At 43.0% G+C, this 23,881-nt stretch overlaps 1 protein-coding gene across 1 annotated transcript in view; it reads left to right on the top strand.

The window, feature by feature from the left end:
* dchs1b (dachsous cadherin-related 1b) overlaps positions 1–23,881 on the top strand; it is a 100,814-nt gene that overhangs the window by 13,052 nt on the left and 63,881 nt on the right. Inside the window, exons 2-4 of the mRNA XM_074610123.1 lie at positions 5,823–6,668; positions 6,773–6,970; positions 7,808–8,581. Of these exons, the coding sequence (XP_074466224.1) occupies positions 5,841–6,668; positions 6,773–6,970; positions 7,808–8,581 (1,800 nt within the window). The 5' untranslated portion in view covers positions 5,823–5,840. The remainder of the gene's footprint in view (positions 1–5,822; positions 6,669–6,772; positions 6,971–7,807; positions 8,582–23,881) is intronic.

Raw genomic sequence — 23,881 nt, 5'->3', positions numbered from 1 at the left:
CGGTACTAAAGATTGTAATCACTACTGAATTAGATAAGAAAAATTAAAGGGAGAAATTAAAAGATACAGTAATAATCAGATTTGTATCTGACTTGTGATGATACAGTAGATCAACTGGGTAAAATCTGAACCTAAATATCAGTTTTACCGACTTCTCTTTCACGTTCTCTTATACAGTTTGTATTTGTGGCTGGATTAGTTTTCACTCTGATCACTACAGCAGGGGATACACCAACCCGACATCAGAGAACTAGCGATGAAGGCCGCCTGTTGTGTTGCCTCACATCACATCAGCTTTGTTTTGGCCGACAAGTTGCACCCGACCACACCACAAAGACTACAGCCGACGGCCAGTTAGCACGGACGTTCTGTGCCTGCGTGAGATGACTACCACACCAGCAGGTAGCGGTAGTCAGAAAAGGGGAAACTAGAAGACCGAGGACGGCGGATATACAAGCCGTTGTTATGATACGTACATGAAACAAAGCAGCGTTTGCAGACCATTTTCACACCACTATCACTCACCACTTAGCTTCATTCCAGATGGCCATGTCTTTGTGGAAATATCAGTATATTGGAATGATCAGATGAGATGAAGATGAAAAATGAGAAGAGCCTTCTGTGTTTTTCCTCTTGACTTTACTCATTGTCTTGCTTTCCTCACTTTTGTTTCTCTTCTCGTGCACTGATTCGTTTAAGCTCAACCACCAATCAGAGTGATTACTCTCACCGACGAGCTCCGCCGCCGATTCAACATGCTGAATTGGCCGAAAAACCTCCAACACGGGCAGACTAGAGCCGACGGTGTTGGACACACCGAAAAAAAGGACGCTCACCGACGGCCCCAAACTGTCCGACGGCTGACCGTCGGCTTGGTGTATAAGGGCCTTAAGCTACAGCTGAGAGTAACCAAGGAACTGGTCCTCACTTCGTCATAATTAATTCAAACTTGCCCACTTAGATTCTACCAGTCTCCACAAACCAGATACGTAGGTTGTGTTTCACAGGTTGTGAGAGCTTTTACGGCCGCAGGCATCCCCTGGGTGAGGTAACCCAATTGTACGGCTCAGTCATGAACTCTCTCGGCACATAGTGGTATTAATATTGATTGTGCTTCGGTGCAGCATGTGCATGTATATTTCAGTGTGTGTGTAACTGTCCAGACAGTGGACGTCTGGCTGTCTGAGGGGCCGGTGGTGCTACGATTGATTTGATAGTCAGCTATAGAAATAAATTGAAACTGATATCCATCTTTAGTGTAGTCTGGATGTAGTCTGGAGCGGAGGAAAAAGTGGAAGTGAGGAAAACGTAGATATATGTGTGAATAAAAGGGGACTTAAACACGCACACATTTCTGCTCACAGTGCTAGTGACAGCTGGGGTCGGAAACGGGACGTCTATATCCAGAGATCCGGGGAAAGGCGACGCAAGGGGAGACGGGGTCATAGTTGTCGTCCCCCTAAACACACACACACAACCCAAACGACATGAAAACTGAGATGCAAGGCATTCCTCCATCCTCTACCCCCCCACCAGACTCTCAACCATCCCTCCCTCTTCTCACAAACATTATACCGCTGCAGTCTGTTTCACCATACCCTGGCCTAACCTTTTATTCTCAGTCATGTAAACAGCTAATGTTGCTCTAGCCACTCTGTAATTGTACACTTGTTGAGAACATTTTATGTTTTTAAATGGCACCAAAACTACAACAATCTAGTATCTTAACAAAAAAAGTGAGGAAAAGCAGAAAATTCCTCCATAAATCCAATTTTTGCATTTTGAATATGAGAAGGTGAGGTAATCCAGTGTCCGTCTTTTATGAGAGGCATACTGTATTTCTAATTTTAACTTGTGTATTTCACTTTGACAGCCTTTCCCTTTATTCTTCCCCCCCTGTCTGACTTTATTGTCAATCTCAGGACCTTGCCAATGTTTGTTCTGGGTGACACAGAAGCAGTTGCAGGTTCTGCCAACTATCTACAGCCAATGCCAGACCTCTCAACCGCTGAGGAACTAGCTGAATGCAATCCGGCGCTGTTCCATCAAAGCACAAGAAACATGGCTGAGATAGAGGCGGTGTAGAGTGGCCGTTTTTTACGTGGAACTTCGTGACTTTTGGTCCTGTTTAGCTTGGCTCACGGGTAGCTATGGCGTGCCCTACTAGGTCTGCTAAACCCATTAGAGGGGACGGACAGAGGGAGGGAGGGAGGAGGGACAGACATGGGAGGGATAGGGAGATAGAGAAGCCTGTTCTAAATTGGCACTGCGCAAGGAAAAACTGTTCCTCACAACTGAGATACGACAGTGTGAACACACTCACACACACTGTGCTGCTTTCAATGGTCACATCCTATAGAAAACACTATGGCTTTTCTATTATATGGTAACAGCACTTAAGAGTGGAGGCCCATGCTTTTGAGGCTTTGAGGCTTGCGCGCAGCAGAGGCAGATTATGGGGGTGCAATGCCAGATATAATGTGGCTGAGACTGCATGGAGCCCTCCGGGTCTGCCCTGCCTGTCAATGTGGTCGCACAGAGATGATGTCACTGCTCGCATGCACATGTGTTGTGCAGGCGTGCAAAGATACAAACGTATAAAGACCCATGCAACCAGACAGACAGGTTGTTCTTTCCATTTTTCTTCTTATTTTATAAACATTTTTTTGCATTTTAAAATGGAATTAGAGATACCCTAATACTTAATTTAAACTACTAGAAACATAATTTATCATAATTAGCAGAGTGTTATAAAGAGCGCCACTAGAGGGAGTGAATCAGGTGGCTGTGTTTTCCACCGGACCATCTGTTCTGCCAGTATCCTTTCAGCATGAGCTATATTTTAGCCCTTGCTCTCCTCATTCCTCATCAGCTTCGTGTTTTCCAGTGTAAACACCAAGTGTATTACAGCGCACGTCAAAAGGGAGATGATGTCATGCCCCGACTGCTTATTGACATTGACAGATTGCAGCCGTGCGATCTGTTCATCAATATAACCTTTCACTGACACTCGACTGAAGCAATGAGGGAGAGCGGACCCGAAAAGAAACACATAACCACTCGCACACTTTGGAATACACCCCTTTCTGACTTTTTTTTTCAATCATGAGTCCCTAAAGACAATAAGGCAGTCAAGCCAAAGCAAACTGTAATCACCCCTCAGATTGTAACTTGTTCTATTGTGTCCTAAATCCCACTTTTTTCCATCTCTCTTGTTCTTTTTTTGTCCTCCCTCCCTGGTGTCCTCCTTGGCTACATTATGGTATTGTAGGGTACAGTGGGTTCATTTCATCACAGCGGAGTCTCCAAAGGCTCTGAATCTGGGAGTTTCCCTCCCAGCAGTAGAAAGGTTTCGTTTCATCATCACACCCCTAATTGTCTCTGTGAGACCTCCTCTTTCGACTCCTTTTTTCTCTTTTCCTCCTGCGCCTATTCAAGACAGTCTCAGACACAAACACACTTTGACACACGGCAAACACAACAAAAGAAAGGCATGTATGCATGCTCAGTCTCAGCTCTGCTGCGTAGGAGTGCAGCAACTGTCCAGAGCAGCCGTCTGGACCAGATGTAGAGATCAGTGACTGTACCACAGGGGCCAGTATCAGTGTCCCTCACCCCGTCCCAGTGGAGCTATAGACTTTATTAATCTCTGCTCCTCGGAGGCCTCATAAACTACCGCAGGAGGTCAGGGTCGCTAGAAAGCTGGTGGGATGGATGAATGCAGGAGGATTCATTAGATATTAAATAATGTTTTTTATTTGCTTTATATGTCATGCACGCTCTAAATAGTCCTTCAGGAGCCTTGTAAATCTAAAATGAATAACAGAGTAGTATTTGCTCAGTAGCATGTGATCTGAATAATGATTTGTGTTACTCATGCAGAAGGAAATTAGTTCTACCCTAAAAGTATTTTTTGGGCCTTGGTTAGAAACTGAAAAGAAACTAATTATATTAAGATCAAAGACGAGCAAATATTTCAGCATCGATTACGGTGATTGATACAGTGAATCAACACCTACTGCTGAGTGTAACCTCACTTCGATGAGCTATTATTTATTAGAAAGAAGCTGCTTTTCATCCTCTTGTTTTACGTGGAATGGTGGTCAGCCTTTCCATCAGCCTGCAAGAAGGCCAGTTGGTCTTCATGTCTGAGTGTGAATGCTTCAATTCAACGTATGTGCAGATGTTGCAGCCGGCAGCAGGCCTAGGCCTTTCTCTCCAGAGGTGAAAGGCATTCCTTAAGTTTACTGTCCACACTATACATGCACTGGGGGAGCGATTGTCTGGGTGAATATGGTCGGCCAGCAAAGGCCAACAACCTCCATTGACAACTAACCTCCTGTCTGCTACTACTGGCCCTTTGCCCGCATCACACATGTAAAGTTTTGATGATGTGTACCAAGCATTAGCTGCAAGATGCAGGACTCATTCACATTCCAGAGAGTTTAGGTGTTCAATGCTGAAGACTGTTAAAGCAGCGTCCCTCTGGTCTCCAAGTGTGATGAATGAGTTATGTTCAGGCTGGTTGGTCCTCCTCATTGCAGGATGTTTTCAAGAGTTATACGCTCAATAAATCTTCCCTTGTAAATACGAGAGGAACACGCATAAACAATTGAACATAATCTAAATATTTGTAGACCTCATCAAGGGGTAAAATGAGCATCTGTCTCGTGAGAGAGTTCAGAGCGGCGGTACAGGTTAAATTTGTATTTCCAGAATTTTATGGCAGTGTGTAAAAGTATGTGTGTCAAACTTGGGTCAAATACCATTTGCAAATAATTATTGGTGTTTGTTTTAACTTGCTGGAAGTACCAGATGGTGGGTTAGCTGCAGGACAGTGTCAGGTGAGTTTTAGATAGCCTTTTAAACTCTTGTGATTGCATTTCTTGCAGTCAATGTGCCAAACTGATGAGGCAAATCCACACTTCTGGCACACCAGGAACATAAAGAATTTCTGGCAAAAAGATGTTGACCCTGGACTGATGCATGCCTTTGTGGACAGTTACAATATGTGTATCTGTTCATGATTAGATCCAGCCTGTGGCTGATAAGATTGATATAGCATTAGCATGAGGAGGATATTATCTTTATGGATTTGTGCGTGATTTAGAGTTTGGGGAACATAGAGGCTAAGCTTACAGTCTTAAATGACTGCTTTTCCCCATAAAGGCCCGGCTGAAGCAGATATAGACTTACTTTCCCATGCATTCCAAGTATTTGTAAGTGTGTGTGCGTGTGTAAGCATTTGCTATCATGATATAAAAATCTTTCAAAGGATCTTGGTACCCATTTCAGTGTCTTTAATGTGTTTTCCCTTGGGATTTCAGTCCGTGACCACTCTGGATACTTTAAAATGTTCTCACCCAGTGAATAAAATGTGTTATCCTTCAGATAAATATAGTTTATGATTCTGTCCTCCATGTGTATCCCAGACAGATTTAGACTTCCATTTTCATGCTCTTTCAAATCTCCATGATCCAGCTGAAGAGTTCTTTCCAAAATGTTATATACAGTATGTCCATTTAATGGGGGGGCTGAAGCTGAAATTCATCAGGCAGTGTCTTTAGTATAGGTTCTGGATTGTAAAAGTGTTAGCACGTTGTCATGCAAAGATTTAAGATACATACTCCACTTTGAAAACAAGAACAATTTGTTTTCATTTAGTGCTAAGGGAGCAAGTGGATTTTTCAGATTCTTTCAAATAGAGAATGAAAAAAAGCTGTTTTTGCTCAATTCACACATCATAAACATTATCTGTACTTGTAGAAATACATCTTTTCTCTGGCTGATGTTTTTCTCTTTCTCTCTTTTTTTCTTTCCAGGTGTAGCAGAGCCCAGCCATGCCGGTAACAAGTAAAGGGTCAGGACGGATGTCTTGGGTCAGCGGACCCTGTGTGCGTTCAAGTCTCTGGCGACGGAAGCCACTCTTTTATTTATGCATCGTCCTTGTACTTGTCCAATCTACAACTGTACTCGGGGCACTGGAGCTCCAGCTGGATGAGGAGCAGCCGGCGGGGACCATCGTCGGCGACATCAGCGCTGGGTTACCGCCTGGTGAAACCGGAGGTCTTTACTTCATCTCGGACCATGAGAGCACAGGCGTTAGCAACGATCTCAACATTGATGAAACCACGGGCATCATTACCACCGCACAACGTCTGGACCGCGAGCAAAGGGACCACTATAGCTTCATCGCCGTGACCATGACAGGAGTCACTGTCGAGGTGTCGATCACCGTCAATGACATCAACGACCACGCGCCTGTGTTCCCCAAAAAGAAAGCTGCTCTTAAGATCCCTGAGCACACAGCGGTGGGGACGAGGTTTTCCCTGGAGCCTGCGACAGATGCGGACAAGGACCAGCTGACCACTCAAGGCTACGCCATTCGAGAGGGCAACGTAGGCCAGGCGTTCAGACTGGAGACCAGGAGAGCTGCTAACAAGGTGCTGTATCTAGACCTGGTGGTCAATGGCCTACTGGACAGGGAGAAACGCTCACTGTACACCATGGTCCTGGAAGCCTTTGATGGGGGCTCACCCAGAAGGATGGGATCCATGACCCTGGAAGTGACTGTGACTGACATCAACGACCACGCGCCGGTCTTCAATCAGAGCAGATACCACGCTATTATCTCTGAAAGTCTCCCACAAGGCAGCAGCATCCTACAGGTTAGCTTCAGATAGTGACTCATTACTTCAATAACAGTTCTTGTATCTGTAAATCCAGATGTTCCAGGGTAATTTTTATTTCAATGACTTTCTTATCTTTTCAGGTGTTTGCAACAGATGAAGATGAGGGCGATAATGGTCTGGTCCTTTATGAAATTAACCGGCGTCAGAGTGACCCTGATCGCTGCTTTGTCATGGATATCAAGTCCGGGGTCATCACTTTGAATAGGCCCCTGGATTATGAGCTGAAGAGGGTTCATGAACTGGTGGTCCAGGCCAGGGATAACGCCAGCCACCCTGAGGTAATTGCACTATGGTTATTCATAACAGTGCTTAATGCATAAAGTGTCATGCTTTTAATGATGACAGGTAGGGGTGAGAATCACCAGAGACCCCACGATACGATATTATCACGATACTTAAGTCACGATACAATCTCATTGCGATTTTAAGGTGGAGTATTGTGATAAGATATATTGCATTTATTACCTTTTTTCAACTGAAAATGATGCAGTTTGTCAACATCTGTTCTATCTAATAAGATACAGTTTTCACTCTGTTCATCTCAGAGTTTTCATTCACATATCTTGAGGTCAGAGGTCAAGGGACCCCTTTGAAAATGGCCATGCTAGTTTTTCCTCGCCAAAATGTAGCGTAATTTTGTTGCATTATTTGGCGTTCTTGCCCACAAGCTGACATGACATGGTTGGTACCAATTGATTCCTTCGGTTGTCTACTTTCCTATGATACCAGTACTCACTCTAGCTTTAAGACTCAGCCCAGTACAACCTTTGAAAGACAGAATAGCGTCGGATAATTAAGAGTTTAATAGTTTAAATAATAAAAGATCGATACTTGACGTCCGTGTATCGATACAATAGTGCCACGCAAAATATCGCTATACTATGCTGTATCAATTCCTCCACCCAGTCCTAATGACAGGTAATGTATTGTTTTATGTAATTATGTTTTCCCGAAGGGTCATTGTTACCTAGATTTCTGTATTATTCAATCCAACACTGACAAATTCCTTTTTTTTAAAAACTAAAACAGAATAATGAGCCCAAGTAGTCCACTACTATAGTGAAACACAAATTGATTTGAACACTAAATAACATGAATGATGCACATTTTCTCAGGTGACCAATGCGTTTGTGACCATTCATGTCCGTGACTACAACGACAACCAGCCCACCATGACCATCATCTTCCTCAGTGAGGACGGCTCTCCGAGGATCTCCGAAGGGGCCCAACCGGGCCAATACGTAGCTCGGATATCCGTCACAGACCCAGACTACGGAGAGTACGCCAACGTGAATGTGTCCCTTGAGGGGGGTGATGGGAAGTTTGCTCTCACAACCAAGGACAGCATCATCTACCTGATATATGTCGACCAGGTCTTGGACAGAGAGGAGCGGGATTCGTATGACCTCAGGGTTATGGCCACGGACTCTGGCACACCTCCCCTCAGGGCAGAGTCATCTTTCACCATTCAAGTTACTGATGTCAACGACAACCCCCCTCTGTTCGACCAGCAGGCCTACAGACAGACTATTCCCGAGGTCGTCTATCCGGGCTCCTTTGTTCTCCAAGTTACTGCCAGGGACAAAGACCAGGGCCCTAACGGGGACGTCCGATATAGCCTCCTCAAGGGCAAAAACTCACACTCTGATTGGTTTTCCATCGACCCGCTCACGGGGATCATTACCACGGCGATGGCTCTGGATTTCGAATCAGAGCCGGCACCTAGCGTGACCGTTGTTGCGACGGATAGTGGCCGCCCGCCGTTGTCGTCCACGGCGAAGGTGGACATCGTGCTGCAGGATGTTAATGATAACACACCGGTGTTTTCCAGCAGCTTCTACAACGCCTCCATTAAGGAAAACACCCCAGCTGGGACCTGCTTCTTAGAGGTAAGAGAAACCCTGAAGAAGTTTTCTTCTTTCCCTCTCAATCTTCTTGTATCCAGCTCTCTTTCAGTCTACTCGTTTTTAACTCTCATGGTGCTCAGTCTTGCACTGTGTTGGCCACAATACAATTGTCCTACTTATGCAGCCAAAACCAAGTATTCACTGTCTGCCTTGTCCTCTCATCTCTTTATTCACTCTCTTTTCACTTCCCTTAAGCTCTCTCTGATTACTCCCCTGGCAAAAGCCTGATTTATAGATCAATACAAATGAGTCTGGGAATCAAAGTCATGTCTGAAGTGAAAAGCAGTCTCAAAGTCCTATTATAGAAAAGGATGGTTGCGCTTGAAAGCATTGTGATGTGATTCATAAAAACTGGGCTATGAGGGGAGAAGTGAAGCCATTCAGCGCATTCATGTAGAGGTGAAAAGATTTATAGGAGAAAAAAAGAAACAGAGAAAGAGAGAGAGGCAGGGAGGCAGACTTCACCTGCATTCCTGAATGTACTGCGAGGAGATTTACTCTGTGCTGGTATGTCCTCTCTCTCACCTCCCGTGGTCGCCATGGTAACCAAGCCATCAGCGTAGGGCGAGCCCTCGGTATCTCGCGGCAGCTCGGCTCTCTTGCTTTTATCTTGATTCCAGCAGCTCTTCTGTGTAAGGAGGACCTCTCCCGAGAAATGAAAAGAGGATGACTGGCTGTTTGTCTTCCAGCGAGGTCTTAACTTGGCATCATGCACCGTTTAGACCAACTGTTTTCACAGGTTGGTTTCACCCCTCTGCTCTGCCGTGAAGCGGCTGAGAGGAAAAAGAAAGCATTTTCTGATTCTCAGCATTTTTAAGAACGCCCGCTGCTAGAACTTAAAAGTGCAGTAGCTCTAACATAAGGCTTTGGACCAACTGGTCTAGAATTAGATAAATACCGGTAGTTGAATTTCACATTCTTGCAGGTTCATTTAACATGTATTTGGAAAGGATGGCTGGTTGGTATGTTCTGTGGAAACTGGCATATGGGCTCAGGAGGCAAGAGAGGTAAGGGAACATGATGAAGAGAGGAGTGATATGAGATGCAAATGAATTAAACAAGAGGTAGAGAGGTGGATTCACTTTTCGAAAGGATTGAGAAAAGAAAAAAAGCAATGCAGCCTTAACTTGATTTATCTCTTGAGTTGTCTTTACGGTCACACATACAGCCTGTCCGTTGCTGAATTATTGAACCGTGTAATTTGCTCCTAATTAGGCTGCTCTGTTGAATTATTATATCCCTCACCCAACTGAATGAACCCCCTGGACCTCGATTCCAGTTGTTGCAACAGTTGTAATCAACTGTTAGTCGTTTTTCTAATCCTAGCCGGCAGTTATTCTGGCAGTAGGTGCGGGCGTAATCCAATGCCAGACACCACGGGTGGTTCTGATTGAGTGAATAAGGCTTGATTTGCTCATTCCGGCACGTTCCTCAAGGCTCGCTCGAACCGAGCCAAGATTCTCCGGGCGCGAGTCTGCCCACAGGGGCAGCGATTTGCAGGATAATGGTAGTTGGAGTAAACTTTTTTTTCTGAATATTTGGCACCTCAGATAGGACACACACACACACACAGGCAAATTGTGTCGTACCTGACATCATTCCCTAATGGATGTCTTTCCAGATTTCTTCTGTATTTTCTCCTTTTGTCTGCCAACCAACTGTCGAGATTGGGGAGCATTTGTTTTTTCACTCTGTCAAGATAGTTACAAAGTGAAGAATTGGGTCAGCAGGTCCAGTAGGCCCAGTTTACATTTTTGTGTGATGTTATTTGGCACCGGTAATCAGGTTGTGAGGTTTTGTCACGTTTCCTAACAGAGTCGAGACGAAGGCAGAATGTTCTCAGAATTGTACCAATATTTACAATAGATAAAAATCATATCACTGTTTGGCTTTAGGAATTATTATACTGGCCTGGCTGGCTCGCTTTGAATTTTGGACCCTTTGTGTAAAAATTATAGGGGAAAATCAGCAAATGTTTAATATCTAAACAAGGAAATATGTTATTGTTATGTGTTTGAATGAATGGGATACATACGCATAAGGTAAGGGGTAGTTTCTCTCTCTCTCTCCGTCTCTGCTTTTCTTACTTCTTTGCTCTGTTTCTGTTTCTATATCTTTCTCATGATGTCTCGTTTTGATTTCTCTCCGTCTCCACTCACACATACACACACACTTATGGTGTGTAGGAAGTTTCTTATCAGTTGGGCTACTATAGTAATCTGTAATGTGCTGCACTGTTTATCTTGCCGCGGCACAAAGGAGTTATTTATTTCTTGGTTTCCCTGCTTTCCTCTTCCCCCGCTTCCTTAAAGTATTTCCCAGGCAGGAGAGGTTATGGTTCCGCAGTGTGTGTGTGTGTGTGTGTGTGTGTATGCACATCCATCTGACTCAGGTTCATATCCTGAGAAAGCAAGGGTCATGAGAACAGCGTAAATTGTGGCTGGTGATGAAAAGTGACAAGCATATTTTAGAGTGGAGCTTCTTCATTGTTTGAAAACCCTTATTTGCATGCAAATCATCTGATCTGTGTGGGGCCTGTTTGAATGCCACTGAGTTGATCAGGTTTTTTTTCCTCTTTTTTCTTGGGTTTAATCTGTGCTTTTCAGAGACTAAGCGTGTAATCTATCCTGTGTGGGTTGTGCCTTGCAGAGTTTCTGTCAAATCCAATGACATGCTCACTTCCAGCACGGCCTGACCGTTGGGAAGCCACTGTTGATCTCACAAGCAGTGACATGCACGCTCTTGCCAAGCCTCTAATGCAGCACCAACAGACATGAACAGATGAAATCCAAGCTAGAAGAAACATTGATAAAAGAATAAAGAAAAATCAGCTCAAAAGGGCAAAACAGAAAGCGAAAGTTTGTATGTGTGTATATGCACATGTGCATACCTGTATGTCATACATCTGTGTATGTATGTATGTGTACTTGTGTACACTATTGAAGCCCAGAACTCACTTTCAGCAGGTGATGCATCTCCCCTGTGATGTTCAGCATGTGGTTTCCTGGTCAAGCCTGTTAAGCAACACTCAATCATCTCAACACACGCACAGATGTAATGCTCAGCTGGGAGACGTACAAAACCGTAGAGAATTGCTTGCTGGCATCACAGTACAACAGTATAATGGTACTGCACTGTCTGTTGGTCGAGTGCTTTTTGACACCGTGCTTTAAAAATGGATATTTTTCAGAATCAAAGATAAGAAATAAGGGAGTGAAATAAGACCTGGAAGCCACGCTAGAGGCCCATGGCAAATTTCTTTACACCCCACTATGCTGGACAGGATGAGAAACACACTAATGATTTTGCTATTCGTACATCATTGCTAACACTGGAGATTAGGGATGTCATGGCGAGGACATTTTCCCACTGGTTAAAAAATGTATGACAACACCGGTATTCCCGTGTGTCTGGACTCTCCGGTCGGGCTTTCGCTGCGGGCTGCAGGTTTCCACCTGGCGCCGGCTGTGCACACCGGCTGTAACTGCTGCGCCCCCGCATGCCAATTCATTAACGTTATGATTCCCTTATAGTATTGGGTTTAAATCAGAAATATTGCCAAATAGGCGCCTTTGCTTTTCGCTTGACACCAAATCCTCCCGCCATCATCTTGTCTGTCAAGTCTCTCGTCCCGTTTGTGAAATCTGACTCCTGCTACTTTGTGCTGAGACTCCGTACGGAGCAGACACTTTCACTTTCAGTTTGTAGCGTCCGTCGTCTGATTATGTATTGATAACATGACATTAATACAGCAGGCATACTGGGGATACAATTGTGATGGTGGATAGCAAAACGGAGCCATTAAACCAAAAGGTACATGAATGTGCCCCAGATTATGATAAATAAAGTTGACATTCAAGAATAGAATAGAATAGAATATATATTTATTGTCATTGTACAAGTACAACAAATTTTAAATGCAATCCTTAAAAAGTGCAAAACACATAAAAAAAAATTATAATAATAAAAACACACATACCACACACAAGACATTCACATTCTGCAGGTATTGCACGACTCATATCATTATTGCACAGTGAATATTTACAAGATGTTCAAGTTTTTGCTGTGTTTAATGCAGTTATGGCTCTGGCATAAAAACTGTTCTTTAATCTGTTTGTCCGTGCTTTCAATGTCCTGAAGCAGAAAATAGAAAATAGAAGTGGCGCATCCTCTGGGGAGCATACATGTGCTCAGTTAATGTAATTAGAATCTTTCTGTTAAATTAGAGCAGCCTGTTTGGAGACAATGACTCTCCACAGAAAATTTCACTGGGTAATCTTGGTATTTGAAATACTCTGTCATGCACCGAACCGTTGGTCAAGCGGACATTTTAACCTGATGGTGGCGATTTCGTTCTCATCAGTCAAATGGGGCGAAATCTTGCTCCGGACCACATTTTTATGACAGACAGACAGACTATCTCACCTACTGAAAAGGCCTTGCGGGTATTCAGGTAAAACAAGGAAGAGTACGACACACAAGAACATGTTGAGTGTGAGTGCGGTGTGAAGGTGACTGAAATAGAGCAAAAACATATAAAGGAAAGGAGACAGGTTTCTTTTGACAGGTGGAGTTAGTCCTCCTGAACTTCCCGCTAAACCACTTAAACAAACACAGCACGTCTGCCTGTCAAAGCAATCAGCAATTTTGGTGTGAAGTCCAAAGTCTGGGACCCCGTGGCTAAAGCCCATATGGCTCTATAAGGAAACACTAATCATATTTAAAACATACACACACTGAGACTAATCACATTTGATAAACCAACAGAGACAGAGACATTTAGTGACGCACTGAAAACAGGAAGGTGTTCCTCTTAAGCTTCCTGTAACACCGGACCAGTCTGCTGTTGGTGTCGCACTGAATCCGACCCCCGCGGAAACCAGAGCCAGTCCAAACCACAGCTTCCACTTGGAGCTTGCACGCTCTCCTCTAGCCTAGACTCACAACACACACACTTTAGTTTTTATTAAGCTTGAAAATATGTGTGTGTGTGTGTTCGCGTGGGGGGTGATGAAATTTATTGTCCGCTTGATGTCTTCCCTCAGTGCTTGTTGTCCAACAATGGCAGCTGTGCTTTAATACGCTCTGTTGAAACTTTATCTTGTGTGTTTTAATTAATCTGTCAGTGTGTTTAATTTGCTGGGGATCGATAGCTGAGTGAAGAAAGGCCGCAGGTTGGAGCGATCACTTGTCACCACACGCCTCAGTTGCATCTAACAGGTGATCAGCGCTGACAAATGGTCGGGTTCGCGCACAAACAAGACACCAGCGAGATCAAGAATTTGGTGAATCGTTTCATGCTGTTAACAGCTGGCCCCTGTTCTGACACGCTTCCTCTCGCTCTGGTTTCTGTCTCTTTCTCCCGCTCTCTCCCACCGACTCACACATCTCTCAGCTGCCAGCGATGTTGACAGGATGTGTGTGACGAGGGATCAGGATGGTGTGTCTGCCATGCGAACTATTCTCATAACATCCATCAACACTTGCTGTGAATTCATCACCTGTTTGCTACTGTAAGCTTAGAAGCCGTGGACGAAATCCATCTTAGTTTTATTGCTCATGCACTAAACTTTTTACATAATGAGGTGGGCTTTATTTGATAACTGTATGGCGGTGGTAATGTCTTTCTTAAAAGAACACATGGTCTGAACTCATGAGTGTTTTTTAGAAATATCAAGGTTGCAATCCTTTAGATTTTCATTATATGAACCCCCATTTTTAGGTATGCTAGCGTAATGGCTGTCAACATGTCAACGGCGGTCTGGTCTGTCAATCGGTTGGTTTGTCGATGCACAACTTTGATCCAGACTGAAATATCTTCAACAACTATTGTATGGATTTCCATTAAATTTTCTACAAACATTCATTGTGCCTATAGAAGAAGAATCATAGGACTTTAGAGATCTCCTGACTTTTACTGTAGTGCCCAGTGGGCTGCCTCCGGGTCTGAAAAGTGAAGCCAATGCGGAAGTACCTTAAACCTGCATTCTTTCTAATAGCCAGCAGGGGGCGACTCCTCTAGTTACAAAAAGAAGAAAATGACCCTACATGTCACTTGATTTGTTACGTAACACTGATTTGTAACATTGTAAACATGAGTTTATGGTCTCACTCGCTAGTTTCAAGTTTTCTTCAATACAGCATGATGTTCATTTAGTAAATTATGGTCCCATTTAGAGTAAAATAGACCATAAAGCAGGGTATGCTTTAGGGTGTGTGGCTACCTTGTGATTGACAGGCCGCTACCACAGCGTTGTCCGGTCTGGGAGTTGTCAGTGTCTTCGTCTTACAACTTTAACCCTTTAACAGTTCGTTTTCAGTTCATGAAAGTTAATTATAACATTTTGGTCGCCTAAAAGTGTCTTATTCAGCATTCGGTTGTACTTAGCTCCACCCTCTCGTGTCACTTCTGGTTGCAAATAAATACAGGTGGCGACAGCCAAAAACCAAGATGGTGACATCCAGAATGCCGAACTCAAAGCTTCAAAACGGCAGTCTACAAAACCAATGGATGACGTCACGGTGCCTACGTCCACAATACAGTCTATGGTAGCGCCACCATGAGGTTGACATTTGTTGTTTTCAGTGAAATGTCTCAAAAACAATAACATGGATGGATTGCACTGAAATGTACTACACATTCATGTCCCCCACAGAATGAATTGTAATAACTTTGATGATCTCCTGACTTTTCATATAGCGACATCATCAGGTCTCTATTTTAACTATAATAATATTTTCAGTAGCAATCAGCTCCACATAAAACAATCAACTTGAAACTCTTATCTTATTTTGCAAAAGCATTTTCCAGCTCTTTGGTGGGTGTTGGATTCTGGCCCGAGTTTGGTAAATCATTCTTCTTTCTTTCTTTTTCCCCCTCAGAAGCAGTAGTTTGGTTCCATATCACTAGCTGTTGGCATATGCTGTGTTTTAACCCTATCACATTGTTCATTCATGTGTGATCTGACTGGCCGATGCCTCTGTGGAGAGGATGGCCTCATGCCTCATTAAGCCCAATACTCCGTACCATATGGCAGCGAGGGGATTTCTCCTCTCACTCTCTCTTTCTTTCTTTCTGTCTCTCTCCAGTCTGACTGGTTTCTATTCCATTTCTTCATCTCATCTGTTAGTGACTATCTCAATTTTCATTCTTTCTTTTTTTCTTTACTTTTTACCTCATGTCTCACGAGCTTTTCCCCTTATGGCTCCTGAACTGGTCTCAACTTTATCTTTTCCTCTGCTATTTTAAAGGAACCAATCTCCCATCAGTGAATGGGACTCAAGTATGGAAATGATTTCTTTCTCTGCATCAGTGGACCCTTTTTAAGATAAGCATGCCAATACTACATAACTAATTGCATTAATTCATCAGTTTCACTTCTCATGGAACTTTTACTTACTTTACTTTTTATTATCAATTAGTTGTTTAGTCTATAAAATGTCAGAAAATTATGATTATACCCATCACAATTTCCCATACCCCATAGTCAAATTGAGTCTTTTGTCTGACAAAATATCCAAAACCCAAAGATATTCAATTCATAAATCATCAATTAATCTAGGGCTGCAAAACAATTATTTTCATTACCAATTAATCTGTTGACCATTTTCTCGATTAATCGATTAGTTGTTTGGTCTATAAAATGTCAGAAAATGGTGAAAAATGTCGATCAGTTTTAGGACTGTCAATTGATTAAAATATTTAATCGTGATTAATCGCATGATTGTCCATAGTTGATCTTGATTAATCGCAAATTAATCACACATTTTAATCTGTTCTAAATGTACCTTAAAGGGAGATTTGTCAAGTATTTAATACTCTTATCAACATGGGAGTGGACAAATATGCTGCTTTATGCAAATATATGTATATTTTTATTATTGGAAATCAATTAACAACACAAAACAATGACAATGTCCAAAAAAAAACTCACAGGTACAGCATTTAGCATAAAGAAACATGCTTAAATGTAAATCATAACATGGCAAACCCATAGAACCCATTTTCATTCACATATCTTGAGGTCAGAGGTCAAGGGAACCCTTTGAAAATGGCCATGACAGTTTTTCCTCACCAAAATTTAGCGCATAAATTAATCGATTATCAAAATAGTTAGTGATTAATTTAATAGTTGAAAACTAATCAATTAACCGTTGCAGCTCTCAATTAATTGACTAAATAGACCTAACCAAGTGAACATTATTGGCTGTTCTGGGCTCAAATGTACAAGATGAAACCAGAATTCCTGAATATCAGCAAATTATACTCCACAATGATGGATAAAGGTCTATAGAAAAGAACTGTGTGAACTGAAAAGTGAGTTTCTTTCCATAGCCTGAAACTGACAAGGTGGACACATTCAGCTCTAGCGAGAACACAGTTGAGATATAGCTCCGCTAGTCTGTGGAACAGGCAGATATCAAACTGCTGCAGGCACAGGATCCTCGATATACAACACAGACAAAACCGTAGCCATTCACACACACATGCACACGTTCTCTATCTGTCTCTTCTCCCCCCAGCCTATCTCTCTATTCCAGCTCTCCTGGGCTGCTTTTGCATTGTGTTTCTTCTCAAACTTATCTGCCGTCCAGACGTCTTCTCTATCTCCGTCTGGGCCTCCAGTTTGTCACTGTCTCATCTCTTATTGCTTCTCGCTCCTACAGCTTGAGAGTGAAAGGAACAAACACACAGTCACATATTGGGCTCGAATGCGCACACACGAACACCACACGCTAAAGCGGCAGGTGATCCTGAGGCTCTCCACAGTGCATTTGGTCACACTAATCTAATTTCATGACACATGGAGTTAAGTTGGTGTAAATTAGTATGCTTCCTGTGTTTCTCTAGATTGTATTTGCTTTGGGAGAGGTCCTGCAGTTTGGGACAGCAGGTGGTCGATAAGTTAGGGGTGAAGGGCGGCGCAGGCGCTTGTTTCCCAGTGTATCAGATTCTGTCATTTCGGCTTTACAGAGAGATAGATGTCACAGTTGGGTGTGACCAAGACATTTTTCTTTGAGAGTTTGTGCCTTAGTGTGTTAAAGATTCAAGTCGTCCGATTCATTTGTTATTTCTTGCCCTACTCTAGGGCATGACTTGTTTGTGTGTGTGTGTGTGTGTGTGTGTGGGCGTGCGTGAGTGTTGCAGCCTTGGAGCTGTTATCTGGCTGCTCCTCTGGTGTTGTGTCTGTCCCCAGATCTCTCCACACTATTTATTTTCCTCTCAGGGGTCAGAGACTGCAGCTACAGATATTTGTTTTCTCAAATGAATCATCCATTTAATCATCTTCTCACTTGTCCTCTTCCACTTTCCTTCTCACCTCAGGAACCGGAGAGATGCTGAGAGACAGGCAGAAAAGGAGACAGTCAGTATGCCAGATCTAGCGTTGCGTTCGCGGTGCCAAAAGACACATTATTAAACAATACCGCCGGTCTATATGAGATCACAGACATGGCACCGATGGACAAAAAGCTTTTTATATTCAATATGGTCCACATCACGTCTTCTCGCTTTCTTTACATCTCCCAGATGCATTTCTGTCATGCGTGCACCTCATATTGTCTTTTCTTTGCACTTAAGCTTTTATAAGGATAGTTCTCACCATAAGTTGTCTATTAAAGGTTCGAACAGAAAGAGTGAAAGAAAGTTTCCACTCTCCCACAGTGGAATCTTTTACAAGAGAATCGCTTACTACTTCCCACCTGCCCACTTTACCCTCCACATTTCTCCCTCTTTTTTTTGATGGCATTTCACTGTACATACTGTATATATTATGCACATTTGTGCTTAAACAACATTAGATGTAGATGTATAAATCGAAATGTACAGAGAAGAACAGAAGCACAGGATGAAACCCCGGCGCACGAGCTTTAGGGATAAAAAACAACCGAAAAGCCGGAGACTTATTTCCACTGTGGGCCTCCGTGCACGTGAGCGTGCGTGTGTGTTTGTGGTCACTGGCTGTGGTGTGTCAGACAGGGTTGGAAGGACTACAGGAGTGGAAATAACTCCACTGTTTGCTTGGGCAACTGCTGTGATTTGTTTCGTTGAACTGTGCAAATCTTGAGCCGCAAGGGCGACGGGGACGGGGGATGAGTGAAAGAGTGATGACAACAAATGGAGAGGTGATCAGAAAGATGATGGAAATGTTGGAACAGAATATCAATAGACACAAGAAAAATTGATGATAGAGCTTTGATTGTTAACTTGTTCTCGACCCCAAACTCTTTTTCCCTTCAGCAGTACTGTCTTTCAGACACGCTCTGCACTGTAGCCTTCTGGACTCAGTGAACCCGTCCATGCAGGATACGCAGAATATTAATTTAATAAGCAGCCTTGAGATGAGGAATAAACCTCAGTGTCTTTTTTTCCATTTCAATTGACAAGTTCAGTGTGGGTTGGACTTTTTAGAAGCTGCTACCACTGTGGTCATTACGGTCTATCCTTTCTCTAGCTTTATTTGGGCCAAGGTCAGTCATTTCAGCACAATTATTCGTTTGAAGGAACACCCGCTGTAATATTTGTAAAGCTCCGCTGGCATTAACACTAATAATATACCTATAAATACATGCTTCTGAGTTTGCCGTTCATCAATAATGGCTTCGATTATTTCTCTAAGCTCTCGAGTTTAAACATTCTTGACAAGGCGTGCGGCTTTCATACTCTGGTCATTCAAAATTTTTTGCTTCAAGCAACTTTCAGGGTGGTCTATCTTTTTCTGACCAACCATGCTGTAGCTCGTTATTAAGGGAAAAGGGATTCTCCATCTTTCCTGTCACTGTACCTTTCACTATTCCCACCCTGCAATTTGGACAAAGCTCTTGTAAGGACTACGACACAGAAAGTTTTTCTTTTTCATAGCATGTCTCACAGTCGGATCGTGCACAAGGTGTTTATGTTGGAGTCGTGTAAGGACTCTTAAGATGAATCTCTCTGACATGAAACAGTAGTCGCATAGTGTTGTTTTAACCTCACACTGAGTACATTTACAGGCATTTGGCCTGGGCGATAGGTGTTGGCTGAGGTTAGGTAAATCATCTGATTTGGCCTGCGTTCTGTCTTGCTGTTGCATGAGATTTAACTTTTAGAGTAAGGATGTGTCAGATTTAATGTCAATTTAGGAGAACCAACGTTTCTGGTGCATGTGGCCCAAACTCAGCTCTGTGGTTTTGGATCAGATTTACTGCGGTCCAACACACCCTGGTGCGCAGTGTGCAGTTTAGGAAGCTCTTTATACTACTTGGAATAAATCTCCTGGTTTTGAAATAACATGTCCATCTCGCAGAGTTCAGCAGTAAAAGTGCTACTAGATGATGTTGTCAAGTCAAAGTGCACAGACATGAGAAAGAAAGGCAGACGAGGTTTACGTTACGAGTCTGGATTTTTTGGAGCAATCAGACACTCGGAAGCTTCCGTTGCTTGAAGACGTCGCAGTGCTCCCTACTAAAGGCATCAAAGAGAGGGAGTCGCAGCAGTCATTTTTAAATGTCAACATCTGGCGTCCTAGCTGCTGTCACTCAGCGCAGCTTAATGCTTTCACATCATGGCTCAGCAGAGCGGGACTGTTGTGGAAAGTGGGAGCAGTCGGTTGGTTGGAAGATGAAAAGGGACACATTTGTCATTGAATCTGATATCCTATACTCATTCATTTTCACACAGAGGGGAGGAAGAAACGATTTTGGTTCGTAGCCGTGTCTTAATAAAGAAGGTTTGGCGAGGAGGGGATTTCCTTCAGTGATTCATCTGAAGTTCTCTTCTCAACAACATGACCTCACAGATAGAAACACATATTTATCCACAAATTAAAGGCCAGTCACAAGTGATACATCTAAAATAAGACCAATAAAATATTAAAAAAAGGCTTTCTGCTACATGCATACATACACAAAAGACCTTCTAAAGCTTGAAGTGGAGCATCTGAATAGGTTAGTTGGCGTTTTGAATAGCAGCCGTGGCAGATAAAGTCTACAGGTGACTGAAGTGTTGCATCTTTTGTATAGTGGAGTGGAAGAGCAAGTGTAAACAGTTGTGTCTGCTAATGATAGTACAAACCATTCCTCTCAGGACTGTGTCAGCCTGGGTTGTTAATGGAGAAACCCTGTTCTGTCGCTGATACACAGTCTCTCTGTATCTCTAGTAGAGGCAGACGTTGGTATGTTGGCCAGCGTCCTTAACTCCCAGTGGGGGAATATCAATTTAGAAATTTAGGAAAAAGCTGGAAGTGCTTTCTGATGTTGTCAAGTGGTGTTCACATACTCCAACACGCACATATATACATACAGACATACACACATGCTCGTGCACACTGGTTAACACCCACACCACTGGCGGGCTGTTGAGAGTATTTTGTGCCCCGCTCCAGGGGACGATTATAGAGGAGCTGCTTGATTGCAAGAATCTCGGAGAGCCGGATCTGCCGCTCTAATGCCGGATACAAGGGCTAATGTGAATCCATCGAAGGGTATTTTTTCTCCTCCGAAGCCTTTGTTTCTTATCTAAAGAATGGGTCTTTCAAGTCCTGCAGATGGAGAAACTGAGATCACGGGAAGTGCACTGCAGAACAGATGATACTGCTTAGTTTGTGAATAACGTGTAAAATGTGCACTATACACTATAATGAAGCATGCAATGACGGTAATGAATTGCAAGAGTCTTATCTTGACTGATCAAAATCATGGCTGTTTGGTACTTTACCATATAATGCAATTTTATTTACCTGCACTGTATTAACCTTTTTTTGCAATATATTGCAATATCAAAATGTTATTTTCATCAGATATATTTTTTAACTTCTGTTGCTTTATTAGGAAAGAAAACAAAACTGTTTGTTCTCCACATGATCTTTTTTAAATGGCAGACGCAACATTTTTTCCACCAGCAATTTCTCTTTTTGCTGGTTTCTTTTGTCGTCTTCGCTCATCTGGAAGTTAGATGCGGAAATTGAATCAAGACCCTCGTTAGTTTGCTTTGTTTGTGTATGATTTTTATGAACGCTATTGTCAGATTTATTGCATTTATTGAAGCTTTGTCATGAAAAACCGCACTAGACGAGCAGTAAAATAGTTTATACTGTATACTGCAGTGCACCCTGGTGGGCCTAATTTCCTTATTACATTGCATGATTTTCATTATGATAATGACTGACAGGCAATGACGTCAGTGTGGCATGTAGATGCTATTGCAGACCATCAAGTTTAATGCAGCCTGTTAACAGAGGGGGTTTCCTCACTCACTCACACACATACTTACATAGTCCAGTCATGTATAATCATATACAAGGGTTTTATGCAAGGAATTTAGTGCTCTTGCATGAACAATTCATAATGACGAGCTGAATATATGGATGAGTTATAGTAAAGACATGAAGAGCTCCGGAGAGAGCAGTACTCAGCACATTTTAGACAGCGAGCAAGCGAGCGAGCGAGGGTACAAAAAGAAAAAGAGGAAGGAGTGATGAAAAGGATGGCTGCATGTGGTGTGAAAGCATGAATGCAGGATGCAGCGGAGGTGCTGATGGTTACCATGACAATGAGAGACGTAGAAGAAGGAGGGGCGGGTCAGGGGAGGTGGGGCCGAGCCAATTTATCACCGTTTACTCCTGTGTGTGTGTGTTTGTCACCTCTATCTGTCTGAGTACGCCCTTGAAACAGGCTATTTTCTGTCTCTCGTACCTGGCTTGCACACACATTTACACATTATAAAAAAGTAGAGCAGTGCAGTGGAGAATTGGATTCAGAGGAGACAGGTATAGTGAGCAGAGTAGACTAATCTTTCCCTTTTAAACAGCCGGCCATTCACTCCATTGTTTACAAGACGTTATCTTAATGGCATGCAGACTGAGAATGGTATCACAAAATGCCACGAGGCTGCTCTAGGAATGCTATTGATTAGATGATAATGGTTGCGATGAGGGGAATCAATCTGTCTTTGCAAATTAAAACAACCAGATGAGTGCAGATTAGACTCTTTGTATATGTGTGTGTGTGTGTGTAGGGGAGGAATCTTCCATCCGAAGGTATTTTTCATTGCTGTCAGGGGGAGAGTGGGGTCATGTTATTGTAACTGGGCACAGAGAAGAGCAGGCAGACAGTCTTCATATGAACACTCACCCATTGTGAAGGATGATCGCCATTACTTCATACAGATAGCATGTGCATGCTTGCATGTGTGTGGTGGTCGGGGGGGAAGCGTGATGGTTTTCAAAGAGTTGGAGCCATCGTTCAGCGGTAGCCATGGTAACAGGACTCTCAGGACCACATGGAGGGAAGAGAGAGGAAGGGGGGGAGACAGAGGGAATTATGGGGAGTGGTGTTGGCGTCTGTATCTTACGATAAGCGATGATGTAAATCTGCGCCTCTCGGAACCAAAATGGAATGTTTGTTCTGGCCACATGACAAATCATAGTAAAGTTTAAAGCTTATTAAACATTAAAATAAAAAGGCTTCAGTGGGAATTACTTTAAGCTGGCCCACACTAAAAGATTTCTCAAATCTTAAAACAGATTTTGAAAATGTGAGAGACCCCACACAGACAGTTTTGTTCCTATAGTGTGTGGTGAGCAACAATTTTAGCCAAAACAGCACACCACACACTAACAGATTCCACTCATGAACAACAAGAGTCCTGACTCAAAATTTACAGAAATCTCGTAAAATCTCTCACGATCAAATGTGACTAAACAAATATGGCGGACGACGGGCAGGAAGAATTAACAATGTTAGTATTTGTACTACTTTGTACAGAACATTAACGAAGGATGGATGGATAAAGTCATAGAGACATGTTAAATAAACACTTGTGTTCTTGCCACAAATCAACAAGTTGGTCCTCCACTTCTGAAGTCCATCTTTCTACTGCTTTACGCTTTGCATTAGCTCATGCTTTAGCCGCGGCTGCGATGCATTGATGTGTAAGAGAACAAGCTGCAACGACGATGGGGGTTGTCCTTCCGCTTCAGTCAGCTTCCAACATCAGCTTGATTCTCGTGGGTACCCGGCATTACAAATGCTACAAACTACACTGCAAAGTGTACAGCATTGAATTGATGCTTTTCAGGTCACATGTAAGATAACAGAAAGATAACAACAATTACTCCAGATTAGTTCAACTTGTAAAACAATGTGTGCTCACATAATTACATGCAGTTGTACCTTTTTTAACAGCTCCCATAGTCCCCTGTAAGTAGGTACAGAGAAGTGGATTTTTTTAGGCCAAAAAAACATATAAACTTCTTTATATACCTCTTAGGAAACAAGCCCGCAGCTCTCCTCGTGTATGAA

Source organism: Sebastes fasciatus, chromosome 16 (genome assembly GCF_043250625.1).
Source record: "Sebastes fasciatus isolate fSebFas1 chromosome 16, fSebFas1.pri, whole genome shotgun sequence".
NCBI lineage: Eukaryota > Metazoa > Chordata > Actinopteri > Perciformes > Sebastidae > Sebastes > Sebastes fasciatus.
This window is presented reverse-complemented; position numbering and strand designations above follow the sequence as displayed.